This window comes from Paramisgurnus dabryanus, chromosome 6 (genome assembly GCF_030506205.2).
Source record: "Paramisgurnus dabryanus chromosome 6, PD_genome_1.1, whole genome shotgun sequence".
Taxonomy (NCBI): domain Eukaryota; kingdom Metazoa; phylum Chordata; class Actinopteri; order Cypriniformes; family Cobitidae; genus Paramisgurnus; species Paramisgurnus dabryanus.
The window spans coordinates 21859564-21886122 of record NC_133342.1 but is presented as its reverse complement, the minus strand read 5'-3'; the positions used below and the strand labels follow the sequence as shown (position 1 = coordinate 21886122).

The 26559-nt window shown below is 36.8% G+C and overlaps 3 protein-coding genes across 4 annotated transcripts; all 3 read left to right on the top strand.

Annotated features, from left to right (window-relative positions):
* The first annotated feature begins 20 nt into the window (after nt 1–20).
* Nucleotides 21–7887, top strand: LOC135766687 (probable flap endonuclease 1 homolog). Its single transcript, XM_065276070.1, has 11 exons — nt 21–193; nt 674–746; nt 887–989; nt 1102–1159; nt 1491–1552; nt 1670–1806; nt 3810–3870; nt 4327–4458; nt 5714–5859; nt 7335–7467; nt 7570–7887. Exons 1-11 carry the CDS (start codon nt 55–57, stop codon nt 7624–7626), a joined length of 1101 nt encoding a protein of 366 aa, XP_065132142.1. The 5' UTR covers nt 21–54; the 3' UTR covers nt 7627–7887.
* Nucleotides 7888–9147: 1260 nt separating this feature from the next.
* On the top strand, nt 9148–16582 carry agfg1b (ArfGAP with FG repeats 1b). Of its 2 annotated transcripts, XM_065276068.1 has the most exons (12): nt 9148–9483; nt 10005–10098; nt 10182–10297; nt 11445–11589; nt 11749–11905; nt 12133–12249; nt 13508–13649; nt 13779–13861; nt 14030–14125; nt 14236–14388; nt 14663–14745; nt 15709–16582. In XM_065276068.1, exons 1-12 carry the CDS (start codon nt 9317–9319, stop codon nt 15766–15768), a joined length of 1413 nt encoding a protein of 470 aa, XP_065132140.1. In that variant the 5' UTR covers nt 9148–9316; the 3' UTR covers nt 15769–16582. The 2 variants fall into 2 exon arrangements, with proteins under 2 accessions (XP_065132140.1, XP_065132141.1); XM_065276069.1 differs by lacking the exon at nt 12133–12249.
* Nucleotides 16583–18192: 1610 nt separating this feature from the next.
* On the top strand, nt 18193–19818 carry fbxo36b (F-box protein 36b). The gene is made up of 4 exons (XM_065275381.1): nt 18193–18301; nt 18722–18830; nt 18937–19109; nt 19212–19818. Exons 1-4 carry the CDS (start codon nt 18206–18208, stop codon nt 19440–19442), a joined length of 609 nt encoding a protein of 202 aa, XP_065131453.1. The 5' UTR covers nt 18193–18205; the 3' UTR covers nt 19443–19818.
* The last annotated feature ends 6741 nt before the right edge of the window (nt 19819–26559 follow it).

The window sequence follows — 26559 nt, the reverse complement described above, 5'->3', positions numbered from 1 at the left end:
CGCTATGTGAAGTAGAACACACGACTACAGGGCGGAAATGTGGCTGTACGATGAATGAAAACAACAACAGTACAAACACAGTCACGATCTACATTCAAAAACATCTTTATAATGGGTATCACAAAGTTGGCAGATTTAATTAGATTTGACGCGCCAACTTCTATTCGCAGCAAAGAGATCAGCGATTATTCTGGTAAGATTAATGTATCCAACTGAATGTAATGCATCGAAGTAAGTTAAGTAAAGCATTTCACCAATCTATTAACACCCACACGAAGGAAAAGATAAAGATAAATACGGTGACGATCTGAAAACATTTCATATTAAAACACTCAAAAATTAACCATGGTTTTACTTAAGTAACCACAGTTTAATTTAACCATAGTATTTGTAGTAAAACCATACAGTAGTAAAGTAAACAAATTCCCCGCCATTGTATCACTGCAGTACCCATAGTTTAACCATGATAATTATAGTGAAACTGTGCTAATACAAATGGTTTCCATGTTTATTACATTTTTACATGTGTATTACATATATATAACCATAGATACATTTTCTAATGACTGGCTGGTTATTAATGCAAACGCATTAGCATTTACAGTAGTCCTGCTACATTTACCTGCTGTATCGTAGTAGTCAAAATTGCGCTAACTGGTTTGTATGTGCCCAGGGAAGATTGTTGCACTGGACACTTCCATCGTCCTGAATCAGTTTCGCTCAGCCGTCCCCCATCTAGAGCTAAGGTGAATTCAACATACAGAAACACTATTTACAATGAGCATTATCACAGTTATTCATCTAAAAACACGTTGTGTGAAAATGTTGAATTAAACTAAACATTGTTGATATAGTTTTCTTACAATATAAACATCTGTCTTTGCAGCCCTCTTACAGGTTTATTTTACCGCACTCTGACTTTCTTGGAACATGACATTAAGCCTGTCTTTGTATTTGATGGAAGACCGCCTGATCAGAAGCGAGCTGTGGTAAGATGTGTATTAGCAAACTTGCTTTTATTTAATGCATGACTATCTGGCAAGACAAAAAAGTGCCACATTGTTTCTCACAGATATTACAATATCAAATTTATCCCTCTAGCTGGAAAAAAGAGGTCAAAGCACCGGGTGGATCAGCTCACAGAGCTCCAATAATTATGGTATAAAGAAATCACTCATGAAAGATATCACTCATGTTGTGATATTTTGTTATATGAAATATATAGTATTTTGCACATCTGAAGCATGTACTCAAGACTAAGGTCTTTTACCACTGCTCTGTTGGTGATAACAATACAAGTTATTTGATTTGATTTGAAAATGTGCTACTAAAATAAATACCAGTCATTCTAGTGATTACCTATAAGTGTTTAAACATCTGTCAATCATCCATATGTTATACAAATGTATATTGTTCCACCTGATCTAACAAATATGCCAATATTCCAAGTTTAACAATCTGCTGATGACATTTTGAACATGCTTATCCAGTGTCCTATCTTACACAAGACTGTCTTCGCCTTCTGCAGCTCATGGGTGTGCCATGCATCAGGGTATCATTCTCCTTTTCCTTTTAAATCCACTCTTACTGATGTTGTGAAATATTATTGCACTGCTTCATCTAACTACATCTGATTCTTATATAACTTTCTCATCCTCCTGAATGCCAGGCTCCAGGTGAAGCAGAGGCACTATGTGCTTATCTGGTCAAGAGTGGCACAGTTAATGCTGTAGCATCAGAGGACATGGACACACTGGTATTTGGAGGGACTATTCTTCTACGTCAGCTTAATGCAAAGAAAGACAGGTGAGACAAGATTGGAGAAATATTTTTCTAGTTAATAGTTATTTTTAAACCATAATATTGTCAGAATGGACAAACCCAACCAAAATGATCTCACAAAGTTCCGTGGTATAGTCACGAAATATTTTGCCCATTTATCTGTGTCATTGTCACGGATCTCCGCATTTTTTCCGTGTCCATACCACGGACTTTCTTTTCCATGTCAGTTTCACGTACTGGTTACTCAATTGTTTTTCCTATTTTCAAACCATTTTCGCGTGGGTTTGGGGTTAGATTTTGGGTTTGGGTTAGGATGTCACTTTAACTATTGGTTTATACTATTTTTTTCTAGATTTTTAAACAATTGTCGCCTGACGTTAGGGTTAGAGTTGGTTTTGGATGTCATTTTATGTTATAGAAAGTGGTTCTAACCCTAAACCCACGCGAAAATGGTAGGAAAATAGGAAAAACAATTGAGTAACTAATACGTTAACTGACACGGAAAAGAATGTCTGTGGTACGGACATGGAAAAATGCAGAGCAAAATATTTTGTGACTATAACACTTAAATTCGTGAGATCGGGTTGAACCCAACAGTTGGAATAAATTAACCCAAACAAATATCAATATTTGACCCAATCATGCATTAACACAACCCAGCATTCTGGGCTAAACGCAATATAGGTTTATTTATAGCCTAATGGTTGGGTCTCTTTTTGACCAAATAAAAAAATGACCCAGCATGTTTTAGAGTGTAGATTTATAGACAGTTTCAGTGGCAAAAAAAATAAACAAATGCCTTTAACTTCCGGTAGACTTCCGGAAGTTAATAAGTTAAATCAGTAACAACAGAGTCTAAGTAAATTACCTTAGTACATATCATAGCTAAAGCGTATCAACCATTGCACTGAGCTAACGTTACTGTGTAAAATGAATGTATACAATGTTAGCTACGATCCTTTAATTCTTGCCTGGCTACCAAATCCATACAGCATTGATCCATGCTCTCTGGCTTCCCTCATCTTTCGTAAACAGAAACATTTTATTTTCCAAAACATATTTGTTACAGTTTAGTTGCTAGCCAGACCAAGTAACAAGCACAGACCGGAAGTTAACTTCGGGCCAGGCACATAACTGCAGCAACGCTTGTGCATCTCATGAATCCGTCTATTGAAGGATGCAAATCAAGTGCAAAAACCATTATCTTATAAGCACGCAAAAAAGGTCAATAAAAAGTGCGTAAATAATGTTATTAATATATTATGGAATTTGTAAAGTTAAAGCAAAACTAAAATCTTTTATTCCAAGGTGATTTTTACATTTCTAAGGAAATGCTTTCTTTGTGAGTAATTGAAATATCTTTAATACTTCGCGGATTTTCCACATGGTCATGGAATAATGGATGCAGTAGAGAGATAAGTAAAATAATTTGTTTTATTAAAGAATTGTATCTAGACAGCATAAACACAATACTGGCTCAGCCTGATGATCATAAAAGAGATATGACAGCTGAACTGCATCTCCAAAACCACAACTCCTAATCTTATAGTTTCATTGCAAGTTTGCAACACACAGATTTCCTGTTTTTTAATACCTTTTAAAAACCAGACTCTGTGTTTTCCATAGCATCAGCTACTAATTCTGTGTCTGTCACTTTTGCTAATTTGATCTGACCAATTGTCAGGTTTTTAGTTTTCAACCTTTTAGTTTCCACCAATCAGCAATTTGGTTTGCTTCGTTGCTACAGAGCAAGTTATTTTTGTTTCAATGCAACTGCACTTTTCATGGAAACTTAACAATGCACTTGCAATGAACTTAGTTCAAAAGGGCAATGCACTCAGTGTCCTTCTGGTGAACCAAAACTTAACAGCAAAACAGTTCTATTCAGGTGACAAAAGACACATTAATATTCAACTTTAAAATATGAAAACACTCAGTATATAAAAACCATATGATACTAAAACAAATACAGAATATAAATGCAATATGAATCTCCCAAATTCTCTCACAATCTATTTGTCTTTTAGTGAAGTGACAGAGTACTCCTTACCAAAGCTTTTGGAAGCTCTACAGCTGACACATAAAGAGGTAAAACATTTTACTAATAATTCATAACTGCCCAAGCCTGATTCTGTCTGCTAATGGGCCGACATAAATGTCTTTGTAAGTGGGATGCAATTAAACCCCCCCCACACACACACACACACGTTTTAAATATCAAAAGCTGTATTTAAATAGTGCTCTTAAAATAATGGTCTTTGTGTTTATTTGTCCAATAGTCTCATTAATCCCATAGCTCATTGCCATGTTTTTACTGAGTATTTGTTCAAATGACCTGTCTTGTCCTAATGGAGCTAGTAGAGCTGTTGTCAGTACTGGTGAGGCCGTCACATTGAAAGTAGGATTTTTTTTTAATTAGCATGTGAGCTACCTCACCATCACCGAGTGAAGGAATTGATTTATTGTAATTTAGTTTGAGCTTTGCAAAGTCAAAAGTGTTTTAAAAATTGCTTTATTCTCTGTTTCTTTTTCTCTCTCTTACAGTTTGTTGACCTGTGTATCTTACTGGGCTGTGACTACTGTGAAAAAATTGGAGGTCTTGGGCCAAGTCGGGCACTGAAGCTCATTAAAGAGCATCATACAATAGAGGGGGTGATGGAACATGTCAACAAAAAGGTGTCCACCTGGAAGAATTCTTACAAAACATGAAATGCATGAGAAAAATCTAGCACTGACATCATTTACTCACACGTCAGTTCAACTAATTAACTCACACGTCAGTTCAAATGCCTATGATTTTTTTCTTCTTCTGTAGAATACAAGAGAACATTTTCTGCAGAATGTTCTCACGCCTTTGCTATACAGCAAATTTGGTTTGTCAAGCTCGAAAAGCAGCACAGTAAAAGTGGTCCATACAAACAGTCCATTTGAGTCTTCTTCGGAAGCCATGCCATACCATTTGTGTAAAAATCCAAAACTATAGGTTTTATTTACTTAAAATGTTTACCACTGTAGCTTTCAAATATTATTCAGACATGCAATTCAATTATGGCATATACAGTTTTCAATTGTGCATATTTTGATGTGCCATATTTACCAGCCATTCTTTACCCGCAATTGATGAGTTATCTCATCAATTATTAGAAAACCCTTCCCTGCCAATAACACTTTACGACAACCCATATTTCCACTATTATCCACTACGTGACGCTCTTACACAACTTATAAAACACTAACGCATCCATGGTTTTAAAACAGTAAATACCCAGTGTATGTTTTGATTATCGCTCTAAATCTGATTTCCAACAAAAGTCTTTTACAAAAATGCAATTATCTCAGCTTTTTGTTCAAAATTTTGTGTTGGTCTCATCATTTCAAAATATGTGTTCAGCGCGTGTTCATGTAAACGTATGTGCATTACGTGTCTTGTTAAAATAAGTGCCTGCTGCACACGCGTCAAAGGAGTTTATGATCAAACGTGAGCTTCTCCTTTATCATAAACCCTTATTTTGCAATGACACATGATGCACATTGTTCACATGATGCAACAAACACATAATTTATATTCGCGCCCCTCGGAAGAGAAGTCACCGGCCGGCACTGCTGGTTGGCAACTTTTTTAAAACGCAGGCAAGGAAAACGTTAAAATGGGATTCTATTGTATTTTTGTCACTTTTGGTGCTTAAAATTAGGGGCTTTACAATCTTATTTATTTCTGCTATTTGATAAAAAAATACTTTTGACATAGCACATAAGAAAAAAGTTGTAGACGCTTTTACAACATGAGGGCAAGTAAATGATGACCATATTTAATTTATGCTCATTTTAATATTAATCCTTTTGCATTACAGGACAGACAATTAACACAAACATTGCATTCTTACTCATAGTGCATTAAGGTCCATAACTAACAGCTTCTGATTTCTTCCAGACACACCCCATCCCTCCAAACTGGCAGTACAAAGCTGCCCGTAAGCTGTTTTTTGAAACGCCACAAATTGACACCCCTGAACTAGTTTGGAAAGAGCCTGATGAAGAGGGATTGGTGCAGTTCTTATGCAAAGAGAAACCTTTAAAGTAGGTTTCCATATTATTGAATAAAAAATTCATTAAAACCCCCCAAATGATAAAATGGATTTTTAAAAATGTGTTTCTATCAAAAAATGAGTTGCAAGTGTGTGTGCAGTTATTATACAAATCCATCTCTTCTTCTTTGTGTAATCTCCTTTGAAGGACAAGTTCGCTATTTTACACTTAAAGCCCTGTTTTCAGATTGTTTGTGATGAAATAGAACGGGTTTGACTGAAATTTCGACGTGTGCGGCTGACCCGAGAATTTTCTGGTGATCGTTGTTTCACCTCCCACCTCTACAATGGGTGTATAGGTGCACAGGAACAATCCTTCCGAAAATGCATTAAACTTTTATTTACAAAGACGTGAAACTCACTGAGTGGTCAGGGGTGTTCACTGATATGCTCACTCAAAAATCGCTGCAAAAGATGCTTTCCAACATGTGTTTTACCATTTGTTGTTAACTTGTGGACCTATTTTTCCAAACGCCTCACACCCGTACATTCTTCCGCTGAGAGCTTGAATAATAGACACTCCAGCCCAGTTGGTGGCGATAATCCGCCTTTGCCGATTGCAAGAATACAAAAAAGTCCCGGCGCGGAGTAATACCGTACCTCACAGCACATCTAATACAAGTCAATGGAGTTGTACAAAACTACGCTAAAACCTGTTGGAATGCGTCTTTTGCAGCGATTTTTGTGTGAGCATATCACTGAACACCCCTGACCACTCGGTGAGTTTCACGTCTTTGTAAATGAAAGTTTAATGCATTTTAGGAAGGATTGTTCCAGTGCACCATTAAACCCATTCTTGAGGTGGGAGGTGATACAAGAAACACCCAAAAATTCTCGGCCCAGCATCATATGTCCAAATTTCAGTCAAAACCATTCTATTTCATCATAAACAATCTGAAAACAGGGATTTAAGTGTAAAATACCGAACTTGTCCTTTAAACCGCAACAGTCACACAAGACAGGCTGTTGGGGATCCCCTATCAATGTGATGTCACATTGATTATGCCCCAACTATAACATTTTCCGCCTTATGAGCGTGTAGTTCAACCTTCTGCCAGAGACAAATGTTTAAATGTAGTCCAAAGCACATGTGTAAGCGCTCTACCACCTACTTTGCATACGGGGAGGGGAACTGAAGCTTTCTTTGCATTTAAAGAAACACACACAAAAACAGCATGTACTTCATTGTAGCCACAAATGGCCATGTTCAACATCATGTAATGAAAGATTTGTGGTGTATTTTCATATGAAACTTTACAGACACATTCTGAGGATACCAGAGACTATTTTTATATTGCTGAAAACACCTAGGTTATGGGCTCTTTAATGTTTCCCAAGTGCAGAATAAGTGTGAGAAATTAATTGCCTTTTTTATCGTTCTTTCTGAGAGGCTTGAGTCAAATGTGGGTTTTTTTAGTGTCCAATTAAACTTTTAATTGGTTATGTAACCTTATTCACTGTTTCAAGGGAAGAAAAGGTGAGAGGACGCATTAAAAAGTTTCGTGAGTCACTGTCAAAGAAAAGGAAACAGAGAGAGGTGGAGGGGCTAACTAGACAGTCTCGCCTTGAAGAATATTTTCCTGCAACTCGGAGGAGAAAGGTACAATTTTGATTGAGGAGGATGAATTACAATGAATTAACAAAGCATTAATGAATGGCTTGTTTGAACACTGTACCAAACATTGTTGCCTTTCTCATCTAGGCTGAGTCTGCAGTAATGGGAGGATCCAGTGTTAGAAAACGATCAAAGATTAAATAAGACTCTTCTTGAACCATTGGTACAACCATCACATGGACAGAACCTTCAAAACTTGAGACCATCTAATAATGGAGATCTCTTCGATATATTTTGGATGGTTCACTAAATATTTAATTTTGTTTAAATGGCAGCATAATGTCCAACCAGTGCCAAGAGAAGATATTTTTAATGTTTTTTAATCATGAGAAAAAAGCTTTTATGTTTGGTAACCTGTTTTCAATCACAGTAAACCACCAGTTTTATGACTAAAACTGTAAAATTGTGCCATTTGTTTTCTTAAAGCAGTAAAAGATATGAGGACATTATTCAATACAATTATCAATTTTTTCACTCACCATCCAATTTGGGTACTACATTTTTAAAGGGGACTTTTTCCATGTTTAAATAAGTGGGTCCCCAGTGCTTGAATCAACCTAGAAAATGTGATAAAGAATAACCAATCTCTGCAAGCATGTGAAAAAATGGGTAATTGAAATTTGTCAGAAGGAGATAATACCACCCCTTAATCTGCACTATCCAACCATGACACTGCCATTTTGGGCAGAGATCAGCTCATTTGCATTTAAAAGGACAAAAACAGCACATTTTTGATCACAACTACAAAGTGACAATTTTAACATGCTATAATAAATTATCTATATGGTATTTTCAGCCCATTCAGATCTTTTACTACCCAAAAAAAGAAAGAAAATAACAAGATTAACTATGTAACTATGTCATCTTTATTTATAAACATTTTATTATTATTTCTTATAAAATCTAAATTGCATATTTTCAAACAAAATTCTGTCATCCTGCCATTTCCTCCCTAGCTCTTTCATCCTTGTCCTTTTCACCAAACCAAATCAACACTGTACAACAAACATCAAATAAAGCATAGAAGAAATTTCGTTACATATTTTAAATAATATATTAAACTTTCACTTGAACGCTTTGTCCTGTTTTCCAACAAAAATATATAAACATCTTGGAAGCAAGATATCTTCAACTGGAAAGCAAACGCCTTTTTGTCTTTCACAATAAAATATGTTAGCCACTCGGTTGAGGAAAATAATCTTTTTAAGTAGTTTAATTTTTTTCTTGTTTCAAGCAAAATTTTCACAATAGTTTGTTAGATTTCTCTGAAAGAATGGGATCATTTTTTCTATCATTTTGATTTTCAAGTAAATACATGTTTTTGAAGGATGTTTCAAGAATTGTTTTGAAAAACAAGACAAAAAAACAGAGTAATAAACAATGTTTTCCAGTAAATATACCACAATGGATAAATATGGCGATCTTTCATTCAGTACCATACTGCACAGAAAAGTAAAGTCCTTTTACAATACTACAAATGTTTCTGTTTATTCTGCAGTGTCCTAATATGATAATTTTTCAATACCAGTGTATAACCAAGATAAAATAGCTTTACCATGGGCTACTTGTGCTCTTGTTCACAGCTAAAAAATATATTTTATTAACAGTATGGATTTTTCTCGTTAAGTTCTCCAGGGCAATAGGTGGCAGTATTGACATGTATAGCCTGTAGCGCCATATATATTAAGTCACGTGAGGAACAGGACGTTTATGGCTATTCCTGGCAGTCCTATGTGGACCGATTTTCCAGCTCTGCCGGACGTGTTAATGCACTAGATTAATTCATAACTCACAATTCTACCTGCCCAAAAGCCGACAGCTTTGTTATTTAGTGATGGCGGCGAGTGCCAAGCGAAAACAGGAGGAGAAACACCTGAAGATGCTTCGGGAGATGACCAGCCTGCCTCCTAATAGGAAATGCTTTGATTGCGATCAACGCGGCCCGACCTACGCCAACATGACAGTGGGCTCGTTTGTGTGCACCACCTGCTCCGGAATACTGTAAGTTTATAACATCATATTTACACAGATGGTACAAGAGCTTGTTATTTTTCCTCCTTGTATAGTCTGTATGGGCAGATGCCTACTAACCCCTCCCATCTGACGGATCATCTGCAGAATCTCTCCCAGTTGCTCCTGTAACATCATCATAACATCTGTTTAAAAAATATAACCAAATTCAAAACCAGAATAGCCCTACCTCATTCTCGTTTTAAAATAAGACTGTAGGGAATTGATGCAATGCATTTATGATTCTTCTAGTACGTTGCAAGGTAGCAGTAAGTGCCTATAAAGTACCTTTATCAATAAGTTGTGACGCACCCATGTCCAAACATTACAACTGCTTATGCATACAAAGATTAGGCAAGATATTCAATGCTGAATGCGATGACTCAGTGGTGATCTTAAACCTCTTAGGGTTTAGTTTAGTAAAATAATGATGCCCCTCCTCAATTTTACAGCACTCATTCTCATCTTATGGTAAGAATGCGGTGTTTAATGTCATTTCTTTTGTATTTTAGACGAGGACTCAACCCTCCACACAGAGTGAAGTCCATCTCTATGACAACTTTCACTCAACAGGAAATCGAGTTCTTGCAAAAACACAACAATGAGGTACTTTGCACACTTTATATTAGGTTACATTAGACCAGTAAATGTATTGAGGTTTCTCTAAGTATTCGCTTTTTTGTGCTCAGGTTTGCAAACATATCTGGCTTGGGTTGTATGATGACAAGAGTTCTGTGATCCCAGATTTTCGCGAACCTCAGAAAGTCAAAGAGTTTCTTCAGGAGAAGTATGAAAAGAAAAGATGGTGAGTTTCTGGTTTGATCCATGCTCCCCTTCTGCAGTGTGTTGTATGTGTGTGCATCTGTAACATTTTGCGTTGTACTGATCAAAGATATACTTTGCTATGAAAATGAAATGATTCATGTCATCAGTAGGAAAATATAATACTATGGAAGTGAACGGTGCCCCTGGTCTGTTTGGTTTGGAGTGAATGATGACAGAATTTTCATTTTTGAGCAAACTATCCCTTTAAGTAAAAATGTTTAATGACCCTAACATTTTTTTTGTTATACAACAGAGCTGTTAAATGCTTTATTGTCAATGACTGAGAAACATTCTACGGGTGTGCATTATTTTTCAGTCAATGCACACCTATGAAGTAGTTCCAGATTTCAACAAATATAAGTAAATATACACTGATTGTTCAGTATTGTTTTTGCTTTATTCCTGATTAAACTACTACAAATTATGCATAACTACTCATATATATATATATATACTTGTTCACATTGTTCCTATTACTGCAAAAACAAGTACAAACATGGAGGCTTTAGATCAGGGGTACCCACACTCGGTCCAGGAGGGCCAGTGTCCTGCAGAGTTTAGCTATAACTTACTTAGTTTTAACTCCAACAGAAGTTTAGCTGCACACCTACCTGGACGTTTGTAGTATGCTTAATAAGACTTTAAATAGCTGTTTCAGATGTGTTTTGGAGGGTTAGGGTTGGAGAGCTAAACTCTGCAGGACATCGGCCCTTCAGGACCGACCTTGGGTACCCCTACTTTAGATGAGATGCGTAAGAAAATAGTCCTACTCACAATAGCATTTTATGGACAAATGTCTTAAAATACAATAACATTTGTGGTGTAACTAAAGCAGAGTTGTGGCCGTATTACCGCCTCTGGTGTGCATTATTTTCGAATAATTCAACGGACCATCATCAGTTATTCCATACATATAAAACTGCTTAGCTTGTTGCCCTGAAACCTGAGAAAGGATACATATTTACCACAGGTATACTTAGGAGTATTTAATGGGTTTTTTAGAGTATCTTATTTTAAGAGTATTTTAAGAGTAAGATAAGGTCTATTGTCAACATTACTGAAAAAGAGGCTGTCCTGTGTGGTAGTTTTATAACATAAATTTTGATTATATTTATTGTCATTTGCAGGTATGTTCCCCCAGAGCAGGCTAAGGTGTTAGCTACTGTCCAGGCCTCAATATCTGGTTCATCTGCTAGCAGCACCAGTAGCACCCCTGAAGTTCTTCCCCAACCTCTCAAAACCCTACATCTTACCAAGACCCCAACTAACCAGGTAATTATTCACAAGGGATCTTTTCCAACCAGATCTGTCTTTGTTTAATCATTCACAATCTCTAAAGTTCTAGGTTGTGTCACAGTCTTTTGATCAGTTCCTCCACTGCCCTTTGCTTTGTTTTTCCTGCTGGTGACCTGTCCCATATTTCTCTCTCAGTCCCCAGTAGCCAGTCGGGCTCAGGCCCAGTCGGCAGGGCAGGAGAAAAAATTTGACCTGCTGTCTGATTTGGGTGGAGACATTTTTGCTGCCCCTCCAGCTCAAACTGCCAGTTCTTCAAACTTTGCTAATTTTGCACATTTCAACCGGCCCTCAGGTATGTTCAGATCAAACACCAACACTTGAGATCTCTGTGTCAACTGTACTTCTGTGACTATTGTGCATGATCTTTGTACCTCCACCATGCCGTAAGCTTTATGTGTGTATTATTGTGTTGTTGGCTACTTTTGCATATGTCAGTACCACATTTTCAAGCAGTTACTTTAATTTTCCTCATCTGTGTTTTTTTATCAACTACCTTTGTTCACCCTGTGCCATCTGTAGCACAAAATAATTCCACCACAGATTTTGCCAACTTTGATTCCTTTGGAAACGCAAGTGTACCTTCACATTTTGGCACGTCAACCCCCTCAAAGCCTTCCATTCAGCAACCCCACACAGGTACCACATCCTGCCGATAAGGCCATCCATTGTGTGCTACATTACATTCACATTTCCTGCCATGGTTTTTGTAAAATTTCAAAACTTACCTCGACTGTAAAGACTTTATGTATGCTTAAATACTTTATATTTGCCTTCACCTATTAAACGTTACTAAAACACATTAAATATTTTCATTAAAGGGGCTGTGGCATGAAAATCAGACTTTTTCCGTGTTTAAGTGCTATAATTGGGTTCCCAGTGCTTCTATCAACCTAGAAAATGTGAAAAAGATCAACCCAGTAACTTAGTTTTGGTTACCCATTCTCTGCAAGCACATGAAAAATTAGGTCATTGAAATTTGTCTCCTTATGATGTCATAAGGGCACACCCAAAATGGCACATTTTTGCACACACCTACAATGTGGCAATTTTAACACGCTATGATAATTTTTTTATCGTATTTTGAGCTAAATCTTCACATATGTGCTCTGGGGACACCTAAGATGTATTTGACATCTTAAAAAAATTATTGTGACATGTCCACTTTAATTTATAAAATCCCAATATGTAATACACATTTTAACCTATGGAGGCCGCCATTATCTGGTCATTTACATTTTGATAATCTTTCTTGAATTGTTTGTGTTACACTCTGATTTAAAGATGACATTTCACAAGACTTTTTTAACTTGTAAAATAAATCTTTGGCCTCTCTCTCTCTCTGTCTGCCCACTAAATGGCAGTGCCGTGGTTGGATAGTGCAGATCAAGGGGCGTTTTTATTATAAGAAGTTCCCGTTTTGACATCACAAGGGGATCCAAATTTCAGTTCATGGTTTACCTCTTTTACATTTTCTAAGTTGATAGAAGCACTGGGGACCCAATTAATGCACTTAAACATGGAAATTTTTCATGATATGTCCCCTTTAAAATCTTGCCGGAAGTAGTAGGTTATCCGGGAACCATTTTTGCCTACTGTTTTTTTTAAATACTATTAATTTGTACATACTACTCGCCTACTGATTTCTGCCTAATATTTATAATGGAAGTAGGCGATTTCGGACACAGCGATGTTTCTGTTTTCCTAATGGCATGCAGTTGTCAAGTCCACATACCGCCACCTACTGTCTTTGTACATTCATGTCTTTTCATCTACTGTTTGACATCATTTTACAAACAACTGATGAAAGACTCGATTACCATATTTATCTCCATTGTGTTAATCGAACATTGTGTTTTCAACGTCCCATATGTTTGTGTATGTGATGTTGATTCAGGAGGTGGCATCTCAGTTCCTCCACTGCCTAGTATGGCCCCACCTCAGGCCGGTATGTCAAAAGAGGACCGTTATGCTGCCCTGGCTGAGCTTGACAGTGCTCTTAGTTTCTCAACCACAAGCGGAGGTCCAGGGCCACAAGGGTGAGCAATCACTTTAGTTCCTACATACAGTGCAGGGATCTTCCTGTAACAGCCCTTGCTTTTTAAACTCTAGTCTTTGTGTGTTTATGTATATCTTTTTATCTGTGCATCCATTACTCTGGAATGCAGAAATGTGTTTGGAGGTGTTCCAGCAGCTGCTGCTCCCCCTCCAAATCAGCCGGGAATACCTAACATGCAACAGGGTTTCGCAGGTACTGTTGATTATACAGAACCGTATTGTAGGCCACCAAGCTTTGTCATTTTAGCAAAGTTATAAAACATTTATTTTTCGCTCTCTTTATTGGGATACAAATGGAAAATACAGTAAATATGTACACAAAATGTCAAACAAACGGGCACATAATTTTTTTTCTGTGCAGCTGCTCCTTCCACAAACCCATTTGTAGCTGCTGGGATGGTTCAGGAGCCGGTATCCACAAATCCATTCCAAACCAACGGAAGAGCGTCTGCCGCAGGTAAAGCGTAGCCTCGGTCAGATCAGCATGCTTGTTATGTGTCTGTCCATTTAAGGAATGAGCAGATGAAACATGCTACTCCTCCTCTGGTCTCCCTTTATTTACACTAGCCTCATTTGGCACTGGCTCCATGAGCATGCCAGCTGGCTTTGGGAACACAACCAGTTACTGCCTGCCAACCAGTTTTAGTGGGACCTTCCAGCAGCAATTCCCTGGCCAAGGTCCCTTTCCCCCACCTGCAGCCTACCACCAACAGCCCAATGGTATGTGAGACTATAATTTGTGTCTTTGTGAGTGTATGTTGACCCAAGACCCCAGTGGCTTATGCCTTTCTTTAATGCATAATTTTCAGTCATGAATAAAGGCTGTGTGTGGATTGTATCTAGCATCTCTTCTTTTGCTTTGTGCTTTGATGAGTTTTTATGTTGCATGTGTTGGAGTAGCAAGTTCAGTGCTTTAGCAGTAAGGCCAGTGTTTAACACGTGTTAAGGTAATACACCGGCTGCATGGGCTTGTTTCTGTTATGGTGCTTTTCAGGTGGTTTTCCTACCTATGGACAGGCCAAACCTATGGGAACCTACGGTCAGACTGGACCTGGGATCTCCAGCAACCCGTTTATGGTATGAAAATCAGTGGCTATAAAATGAAAATAAATTAGGGAAGATGGTAGTTATTCATTGATTAAATGTAATTTTGAAGATCTCAGAGTTAAACATCACTTCATATTTTTGGATGTCACTTTGTCGCACAATAAGTGAATTAACATTCGGGTTGAAACCTGGCCATATTGTGAATCCGTCACATTTAAAAAGGATAAATATCTCATTGCACTTGGCTTAATGGCAGTCTAACTCTTAAAGGGACACTCCACTTTTTTTGAAAATATGCTTATTTTCCAGCTCCCCTAGAGTTAAACATTTGATTTTAAACAGCTTATATCTGGGTCTGGCGGTACCAGTTTTAGCATAGCTTAGCATAATGCATTTAATCTGATTAGACCATTAGCATCATGCTAAAAAAATAACCAAAGAGTTTCGATATTTTTCCTATTTAAAACCTGACTCTTCTGTAGTTACATCGTGTATTAAGACTGACAGAAAATTGTTGTGGCATGTTGCATCAGCAAAGTCCTTGATATTACACCAGAATGAGAGTATAGTTCCTAGCCATATCTGCCTAGAAAATCGCAACTTTTAATTTTCTGTCGTTCTTAGTACATGATGTAACTACAGAAGAGTCAAGTTTTAAATAGGAAAAATACTGAAACTCTTTGGTTATTTTTTAGCACGATGCTAATGGTCTAATCAGATTCAATGGATTGTGCTAAGCTATGCTAAAAGTGGTAGTGCCAGACCTAGAGGTCAGCTGAATGGATTCCAAAATGGTAAAAATCAAATGTTTAACTCTAGGGGAGATGGAAATTGAGAATATTTTCAATATACTTAAACTTACGCGTAATACTATAAGTATACTTCTAGCTTTAATAGTTTCACATGTATTGTTCTTCCTTCTGTTGGCAGTTTATTACAGTAAATCTACCACGGTTCATTCTTCACACTAATACCTACATTGTCTTCTTTTAGGGTGGAGGCCCAGCAGGACCATACCAAACAGGAGGTTCTTCCACAAACCCTTTTCTCTAAAGCGCTTTTTTACGTCACATCTCAGCAGAGTCATGCACACATTCCGCATCACCAATGCTCTAAAACATAATGTCTTCAAGAATCTGAAAGTCTTCAGATTTTGTATTCACTGCACTGGGTCTTTGACATTTCTAGAGAAAGAGCTGTGAATATGCAGATGATGGTTCTCTCCAAAACGCCTGTGTGTTCTTTTGGACAAATATTGTTGGAATCGAAGCGAAACTCCACGATTGTCCTTCCTCATTATGCCTTTGACTCAATAAGTAATGTTTTATGCCTAGAAAGTAAGCTACTTGTGCATATCAGCATTTGTAATCCTTTTAAAAACATGTTATTCGCAAAGAGAAACTGTGACCGTGCAGCAGAACAAAATGTCGACTAGAGGACGCTGTCATTAGCTGTCCAAACAACCAAGTTTGTGTTTAGCGCCTGCAATAGCAAAATTGTTTTGTTCTGTTGAAGCTGAAGCAAATTGTAAGGAATATAAACAACTTTTCGCCTCGAGGAGGTAAGGAACACATGGTTTGGATTAAAACCTCACACCTGTTGTAAGGCAAAGGAGTTCGGCACAGGAGCGTATGTAGATCAAGCAGGTGTCCACAGCACAACAAGACTGAATTAGATTTAAGTGGTACAGAACGCTTTTCTATGATATGCCCTTGGAGTCTATAGCTGCAAAATGGCAGGTCTGACCTGCAGTGTTCTCATCAGTGGACTTTGGACCACATCAAGTTACCATTACAGGTATACAAGTTAATGTGTACATATATAAATATATGTATAAAATATTAAATGATTTTTAACTACTGTGTTACATGTGTCTCTCTTTTGTTTTCTTAATGTGGATTCTGCTAAAATATATACATGTCATTATCTCCCTTCTTGTAAAAAAAAAAAAACATTTTTGTGATTTTCTGTTTTCTACATAAAATCATCCTACATAATGTAAAGCATAAATACTTACTGATTAAAGCCATATCAAAGATTGAAATCAAACTTTGATACTCCTAAACTCATAATTCGATTAAGACGTTTGACTGAATTTCACAGGCAGGGTCACATTTTATTACAAATTGTGCTTAAAATAGGAATATGTAAATTTACCCATATAAAATCCGTAAAAGTTCATTATATCATTTAGAACAAAAACATGAAACAAATGAACCAATATAATTTCTAGAGGCTCAGTAGCCTACCACTGCTTGTGCTCATTCATTTACAGGAAGCACTTATGTTTGCATGAGCAGTCATTTAAATGTGCTTTAATGGATAGACAGTTTCCTATAATTAAAGCGTATGTCTACCTTTATTCATAATTCAGAGAATATGCTAAGCATTGTTTTTTGATCCAATGCAAATTAAAGGTTTCTCTTTCCACATGAATTAATTCTGTATCATATTTACTTTAAAGCTTACATGTTTTTACTTTTGCAGTAGGCCTACACAAAACTGCATAAAGTATTGTTATGCAGGAGTGAAAAATCTTGGTAATTTCATCCATTTTAGCTATTTTTAGTACTTCAGTAACCATAGTTTACATATGGTATCTGTTGTTAGACCAGTGGTTCTCAAACTTTTTCAGCATGCGGTGCATTCCTTTGCGGCCCCCCCAAAGAAAATGTATGACAAAAACAGTTCTAAAATGTAACATTTTAATTAAACAAAACAAATTAAATTATACAAAGTTGGTTAGTAGGCTTATTTTTTGGTTTAATTACACAGAATTCATGATAAATTAATGTATTTTATAAAATGTCATAAAACTGGGGGCCCCCGTACCCCAGTTTGAGAACCACTGTGTTAGACTATAGTACAGTACTAGATTAACTGTTTATCCATAACTATGCAAAGTCACACACACAGTTTGTCTTCATGTAAAAGACATTCCCTTTTACAAAAATGTAACATTTTTACTTAAACGCTTTTCTATTGGCATGGTTTTACTATAGTTACCGTGGCTTATCCATGGTTTTTGCAGCAAAACCACGGTTGTTTTGTAAGCATGTTTTATTTTGTTTGTTTTTATTGTAGTAAAACCACGATTCAAGGGTCTGTAAGCCTGTAAAATATTTTAAACACGGCACATAACACATACTAGCAAAACAAAAAACAATGAACCTGTCCATTAACTAAGAGGAAAAGGATTGAGAAGCAAAGAGAACCAATTAGCTGACAGAAACATTCAGTGACTCAGTATTTCGAAAATTTCCCACGTCAGATCCTTTGGCACGCGCAGTATGCAGTACATTTTGCGTGAATGTACGCATATCAATCAAATTAAAACGTCCGGAACTACTTCTGAATTGATTTATCCCCTAACCAAGTCAGCGAGCGTGAAATAAGGAAATAACTTGATATGCCGATTTTAAAGATGACGCATAAGCATAACTTCTTGTAATCACTGTTGTCATGGTAACGAGTCAAACGAGTTCAAGGAATGGCGAGCTTGATGGGAGAAACTTTTTTTGAGATCAGTGGACAGGGTCCTGCACCTTTAAAGGACTACTTTCACTTTGAAATTTCACAATCTGAGGTTTGCCAGACTTTCTAATGGTTAAAATGAGTTTTTAGTTTAGTTTTAGCTTGTTTTTCCAAACTGCTAGCATGTTTTGTCAAATAGCCTGTTTTATATTCATCGTTTACGAACTCTTAGGGACTCTTTGCTTAAAATGTGTTACTGCAACTTAAATTATCGCAAATGTTATTGAGTAACGTTAAATAATGCATACATTTGGCGACGGTTTGATCCAACGCGAATTACAGGACACGTTTTTAATCAATAATTGAGCCTATGATGATCCTTGTGGTGCTAACACAGTGCTCTACCAATTGAGTTTCATGAACATAATAATGGGGGGGGGGGGTAAATACAATGTAATGGGGTGGTTAGCTAATAGTGGTATTATTTTCTGATAACATTCATTATACCGTAATTCATCAATGCTTGGCTCAGGTAATTTGGAGATGGTGGAAGATTTCTCTGAGATTAAACTCCAGGAATACAAAACCAGGAGAACTGAGACAATCACACGAAGACTACCTAGAAGACAACCGTCTGCAAAGTAAGTCAATCAGATTAAATAGCTACAATTTAAATAAGGTACCTATCTCGTGTGCAAAAGTTTAACAAACTGACAAAATTCAAGGAACAAATTTGATCTCATCCAGGTCAGGTGGCCATGGTGTTTGGTCCTCACATCTTACAGTACTCCAAACAATTATGCCAGGGACAATACGATTACATTGTACGTCTCCCCAACTCTTTACTATTCAACATCATGACACGTTTGAACCTTGAAGATCTTGAAGGCCTTTCACGCACCTGCCATAGGTTTAGAGAGGTACTAAACTGCTATTAACATACTGAATTTTTTTACTAGGATTATGTTTCATATGAATATAAAAATCCTGTTGATTTGGCCATTATGTGTCTGCCTTCTCAGCTTTGCAATTCAGAGGAGTTTTGGGAGCAGACAGTGAGAAATCAATGGGGTGCTCTCACTCCCTCCGTGGAAGATTTGGCTAAGGATGTTGGCTGGAGGACAGTTTTCTTTACCAACAAGCTGCATCTGCAGATGCAAATTAGCCGGCGGAAGCAAAAGGAGAATCAGCCCAGTGAGGATGAGGAAAAACAGACTTGCCCTTCACTACCTTTGGAGGAAGGTTTGGGCTGAAGACCTTGTTAAGAGCTTTTATTCGGTCTGAGTCAAATAAAAGTCGAATTTCATTTCAACATAAAATACCACTTAGCACCATGTACAGTTGTTGTACATATAGCTATTCAGACTGTTTAAATTTGGTTAAATCTAAAAAGGTTTTAACAATATTACTAATTTGGAGGCGAAATATTGCTACTTTCCTATACATTTCACCCTGGCATTCTGTAAAGTTTGACATAATGTCTCTCAGCATTCAGAATGTGAAAAGGCAAATTTTTTTACATTTTTCACACTGTTGTTGTATGGAGAAGCCAATTTCTGTTAATTGCAACCTATAATTAGGTTTGTGATTTAAAGGTTATGTTTTCTCCATTTTGTTCTTTTCAGTCAATTGTCCTGCCTTGTTTGATAAAAATTGATTTAATAAAACTCTATTCTATATTTTTTCTCTATTTTTTATTGTCTGTGTGTGTGTGTGTGTGTGTGTGTGTGTGTGTGTGTGTGTGTGTGTGTGTGTGTGTGTGTGTGTGTGTGTGTGTGTGTGTGTGTGTGTGTGTGTGTGTGTGTGTGTGTGTGTGTGTGTGTGTGTGTGTGTGTGTGTATTTAAGTATGTATATATATAAGTAATAAACAGTTTTAAAAGAAACAATATAACCCTTACAAACATGCCACATATTTTCACACTATTATTTCCAGTATGTCATGGACATGCCAAATTGCTCATTAATGATTTTTAATAGGCATATGATTAATACAGAATGATTAATGTCATTTATAAACGTGTGGTTTAATTACACTCCACATGCACTCAAATGACTTTCGTGGCTTTGTGTGATAGTATAGAAAAAGAGCACGCGTGGGGGATGTTGGATATCTGAGATGCTGTGAATACACCAGTTGCTGCAGGTGAGACACTCCTTATCTGTGAATAAGCATGAGAAAGACAGAGAGACTACGGCTGGTAGAGAAAGACCAGGCAGTTTATTTTTGCTCATATCGGGTGCAAGGAGAAAAACGGAGAGACATACGATTAATCATACAAAAGCAACAAGTGACAAATCAAGAATGACTAATGCAAGTGATCGGATAAATTTAGATCTTCCACAAACAGGTGAGTGAATATCAAATTTTTTAATCATGTGTATGTATAACCGTGCTGTTATTTTCTAAGACAAATTGTGTTTGTAGGTTTTACAGATGTTTATCTAGTAACCTCTTGAGAGCGTTTTTATTTCTAGGTCTTCTTTATACTTGTAGACTTAAAAAAACTGTTTTATTGAATTGCTACCTGAATTGCTTTATAATGAGGGATTAGATGTAAGATTATACATGTGACCAAAACTGCTTCTTCTTTACTCATGTAATGCTACATTTATTTGACCTATTTGTTATTCTCATTACATATGTAAAGTTTCATAACTTTGTACTCTCCTCAGGGTTCACCAGCTCCAGTCTTACTGAAGACAATAGACTTTTGGAGACCGTGAAAGCCTTTGCCCATTTTGGAGCTTTCATTTTCACCGGTCTCTTTACGTATCTCATCATAGTGACTGTGCGTGACTCCCCGGAGTTGTATCAAAATCCTCGCTACGTCCTGTTGTGTCAGCACTGCCTCTGCGTGACTGGCTTCAACATCATGGGTGCAATGGTGCACAGTTTACGCAGCCTCCGCTGGCCCATTTCTCGAATTACCTGCTGGATCCTCTATGACCTACTGGTGGTGATGGCAAGAGGTTTGATGATCACCCTCGTGCTGATGTCTGTAAACACTTGTCTCTCTATTTGCATGCCACTTAGATACCCAGTGCTGGTCCAGCGCTACCGCCACTGGGTAATGCTGGGGTCTTGCGTCTTTGTTTTGTTCAACCCTGTGGTGTTCACTGTCCAAGCCTGCTCTCGCTACCCTTGGGACTATGTGATTGAACCGGACACAGAGTGCTCCACAGCTTTAGAGGGCACGGCTTGCATTGTCAGTGCTTTGGTACAGTTGTCATTGATGATTATGCTTATCATCGGAAGCTATGTGGTGATTTACTTGGAAGGCAGACGTGCTGGCCATTTCACACCTTCCAACAGCAAGGGCCGCCGCACCATTCTCATCCACAGCCTGCAAATGAGCTTGCACATCTTCCCCTCCCTCATTATCATCTCCCGGCATCAGGAGAGACTAGCTGTGGCACTCACTCTTTATATTGTTTTTTGCTGTGCACAGTCACTGAGTCCTGTGGTGTTTGGCCTTCTCTGCAGAGAGCTCTACAAGAAGATGCCACATTTCCGTGTCAATTGTGGTAGCTGTGGACAGATCAGGAGCATGAATAACACCAGCACTGGTACAGCCAGTAAAGAGAGGAACGCCTCTACCAGCACGGACACGGGCAACCTGTCTGTAGTTATCTCGGAGTGTGACAAAAAAGACATGTCAGATATTTCAAAGTAAACCGTGTCTTCAAGTGGGATTTAGATTGTACATTCAACTGTACCTGTCACTCTCCAGAAACACTTGAGTTTGACTAATCTTTCATATTTATAATGCAGTTTAGAAATAAGTCACAAACACGTTGTACAAATTAAATCAGTTTCTGTTAGTAGGAGTGACTGACATTTGTTCTGTAAAATTAATGTCCCCCATGTACATATTATTTATTGTCTAAAACATTTCCATGCTACCTGAACCCAGTATTTATTTTTTTCTTTGTGTTTAGATTCTCTATACAGTTTTTATATATTGCTTATTTCAATCAAACATCCTGTATTGTCACCATGGTAATCTTACAATGATAAAATAATGAATGAACTTTAAAAGTGGAGGCACACCAAGACTACACATTTTCCAACTCTTCCTATTTTCAACACACCTGAATCCACTTATCATCTCCAGACACCAAGATTGGAAATAATGGGGTCAGATGTGGGAGACATCCAAAACCTGCACTGTTGGTGTGCCTCTAAGGCAGTGGCGGCTGGTGACTGTTCTTCCGGGCGCAAATTCAAAATATGTGATAGGAAGTGTCCTGTGTGTTGCTCGTGTTTTCAAAATATGTGTTTGTTGCGTCATGTAAACCATATGCATCACGTGTTTTGTCAAAATAAGTGCCTGCTGCACACCGTTTATGATAAAATAGATGCTCACGTTCACAAAATACACGCAAGACACTCCCTTAACGGTAAACTCTGATTATGCATGAGATTATACGAGTAATTATCTGGCAAACGCGAGTGTCTTTTTTTATCATAAACCCTTTAGACGCGTCTGCAGCAGGCACTTATTTTGACAAGACACGTGATGCACATAGGTTCACTCAACGCGCCGAACACATATTTTGAAATGACGGGCTACATGTTGTAACAAACTTCGCATCATGCGTCCTCGAAAAAAGAAGTCACTGGCCGCAACTGCTGTAAGGGTTGGAAAACACTGGCCTACACCATTGTTTAGATGTAACATGATACATACTTTTAAATACCATGCAGATTGTTATATATATATATATATATATATATATATATATATATATATATATATATATGTAGTGAAGTCAGCTGATATCTGTGATGCGTACTTACATTTTTAAATACAGTATGAAAATTATTGTAAAGATCTCTCAATATTTTGTATTGTACCAATGTCAATTTGATCTATGAAATCATACAATTGCAAACTTTTAACATATGCACAACATAAACATTTAGAGGTGTCTGATTTTTGCCAGGTCAGTACAGCAACTTCACGAGACCTGTGAAGCCAAGACCTTTTGTATTATGTATTTTTTTTCTATGCATAATGACGTTCAGTAAAAATTGTTAGCATGTAATGTTGTTGTAAATAAATGAAAATGATACAAATGTTATGTTTGCATGAATGATTTAAACGTAATGTTTCTAATAATAACTGTATTTTAGCAAGAATTTCCAAATCACAGAAAGATCCTGTAAGGTGTCAGTTAGCAGTTTGCTTCACATTTCATATCACACAACATGTGTACTGAAATGGTTATAATGAACTCTAATTATAATGATTTACTAAAATTTGCTCTAATGTTGTTTGTGTTTTCTGAGAAAGCCTACTGTAGTTGTCATGATTTCAAATATGTGTTAAAACTATAAAACTAATTTGTAATGGATGTCTTCTTTAAAATCTGTACTGTATTGTGGTTCAGTTTATATGCATACTATACTGTAGATGCTCTAAATGCTCTAATGGTAACTGATCCACGGTGACTAACTCTTGACCCTGATATAACATAAAAACATCCGTGTCTTATTGCCGCAGGACCTTCATGTGTTTATACCATATGTGCCTATCCCTCACCCTCTCTTCTTCAATATGCAACAGCCCAGGTGTTTTAAGACCAGGTGTACCGTGCAGGACTAACCTTTGTAGCCATCAATAGAACCACATTAGCATTTATCGCCCCAAACATAATACTCCTAAGAAACATGATAGGTGATGGCCAGACGACACATGCATATATTGAGCTAGAATTAAGGGGAGAAATACACAAAGCAGTTTAGCTTCATACTTATGGAAACTTCAGAAGTCTTTCATTTGAATAATGATACTGCTTATAAAGGAAAGATGAAATTATTTAAAAAAAAACTTTTAAATATATGTAATTCTAATGTTTGTTTTGTATTAAAGTGGTGCATTTACATCTCCAATGTATCTAGAAAGAATTACAATAGTGCATTCAAAGCAATCCAAACTTCTACAAAATGTATATTTGAGTGTGTAACAGACATGCTTATGCGTAAACGATTTTTTTACAGTACACTATGGGTGGGTTGCACCAACAATTATTAAATTCGAAATTCGAGTTTAGCTATTTCTAATCTAGGGTTTGTTGATCCCAGTTTAATTTTAATTCGAGTTGTGTTGCACCACTTTAAACACCTATTAACAAATCTTAGAATCAAACTTAAAAGTCATGTTCTTTCTGATCCCATTTTTAAAACCCTAGTTAGTGTGTAATGTTGCTATAATAATACCTGTAAAATTATAAAGCTCAAAGTTCACTGCCAGGCGATATATTTTCTATCACAGATTTCGCCTTTCAAAGCCTACAGCGAACGGCCGGTTTGGACTACAGCCCTCTACTTCCTGCTTTAATGACGCCAGTTGAACAGTTTTTTGACTAAACTCCGCCCACAGGAATGGGTCAGTCACCAGCTAAGCTAATGGCAAGCTAAGCTGCTATCGAATCACAACACACTAAACAAACGACACAATCAGAACTCATTACGTATTTCTGAAGGAGGGACTTAATAGAACTAGGAAGACATCAGTCGTTTTGAGGACACTGAAAACAGCAGTATACAGATTAAAAAGTAAATTCAAAGTAAATTGTGTGAAAAATACCGATTTTTTTTACATGTGAAACATGAACACTTTAGATTGCGCACTGTAAACACAATCAAAGTGTCAAAACACAGAAAGAACAGGACCTTTAACCTATTAAAACCATCTGCAAATTATTTTGTCTTAAATTAACCATGGTTTTACTACAGTTAAAACCAAAAAACCATGGTTATGTAGTAAATCCATGGTAACCACAAAATAATCATGGTTTCGACAACCAAAAAAATTCTCAAAAAAAAAACATAGTTACAACACTTTTACCACAATATGGTTACGTTTTATAATGTTTCTGATAATTTAGCCATTAAATTAATTATTGATTTTTTAATTTTATTTATCTTCTTAATTGCAAGGTTCAAGTTAATCCTTAACTGAGATTAAAAACAGAGTTTGAAGTAATGGAGCAACAGGATTAAAGATAATCGATGGTTCTCAAACTGAGGGGCCCAGATTTATATTACAGGGATCGTTGGAATGCTTGATTCTGATTGGCCAGTCGCGACATTTTCAGGTTTGTTATATTTCCCCATAGACAGTGTATTTCCCAGAAAACGACCGTTCAAAAACTAACACCCTAACCTGGATGCTGCCAGCAAATAATTTTGACAGGTACGTTAACATTTCAAAATACTTTAATATAAATATGTATTTTAGTAACATATATATGACATTATATTTACAACCAAATAGTGTGTTCGTGACATTTGAATGTCTTATCTTAAAACTGAACGTAAACGGTTTCCTCGCGGAAGGTCTGCATTTGTTAAAAATGAGCAAATGAAAACTTTCAAATCAATATTTAATGTTCATTACCTTACTTGTGAGGTAAATAGCGGTGTAATAAATGGAATAATGTACAGGCAGACTGTTGTTATCGTGGAAGCCCCTTAAGTTATACGATACGGCCCTGACCACACTGTCTGTTTTTTTTTTTTTGCAATAACAACCGGCTGCCTATTACTTCTGAAATACATTAAATTATCCTAAATGGTGTGTAATTAAACAAAATTAAGGTTACCAACAAACAGAACTATGTTATATATTTGGTTTGTTTTGTTTAATTAAAAATTTGAGAGAAAAAAGTTTGAGAGTGTTTCATGTCATTAGTTTCATATGGGGGGGGGGGGGGTGAGTGACTAAAAAAATGATTTTAATTTAGGCTTTAAATCAAAGCTTATTTAATAATTCAGTTGTACCAAACTTTAAATCCTGATAAAAAATAATCGGTTACATTTAAACTGTCATGTTGATGTTTGTCATAATGATACATTTATCCAGTAGAGGGCAGTATACCTCATGACACTGTGCCATAACATTAAAAATATTTGCCTTTAGCATAAGAGCCATGCCTATTCCTTTTAAAAACAAAACATACAACACTTTAAAACAGCCTCTCTAACATCATATCCTAACAAAACAGATATACCGTATACAAAGCAGTAGGCATGGGCCGGTTACCGGTTTCACGGTATACGGAGGTTTAAAACAGTCAAGGTTTCAAAACCACTAAAATGTTCTGTGATACCGTCTCCAAGGTATGAGCTGTGCTTATACAAAATTCATTAAATCATGAAGTCATGTGATTGATTTGATGTTTACATTTAATATACATTACGAAAATATTATATATGTTTTGAAAGCATATTATAATTTAAAGGCTTAATTGTACCTGGCATTTGAAAAGAACACATTTTAGTGTTGCAATGGCAATACCGCAACACCGTGAAACCGTGGTATTTTTGCTAAAGGTTATCATACCGCCAGAATCTTATACCG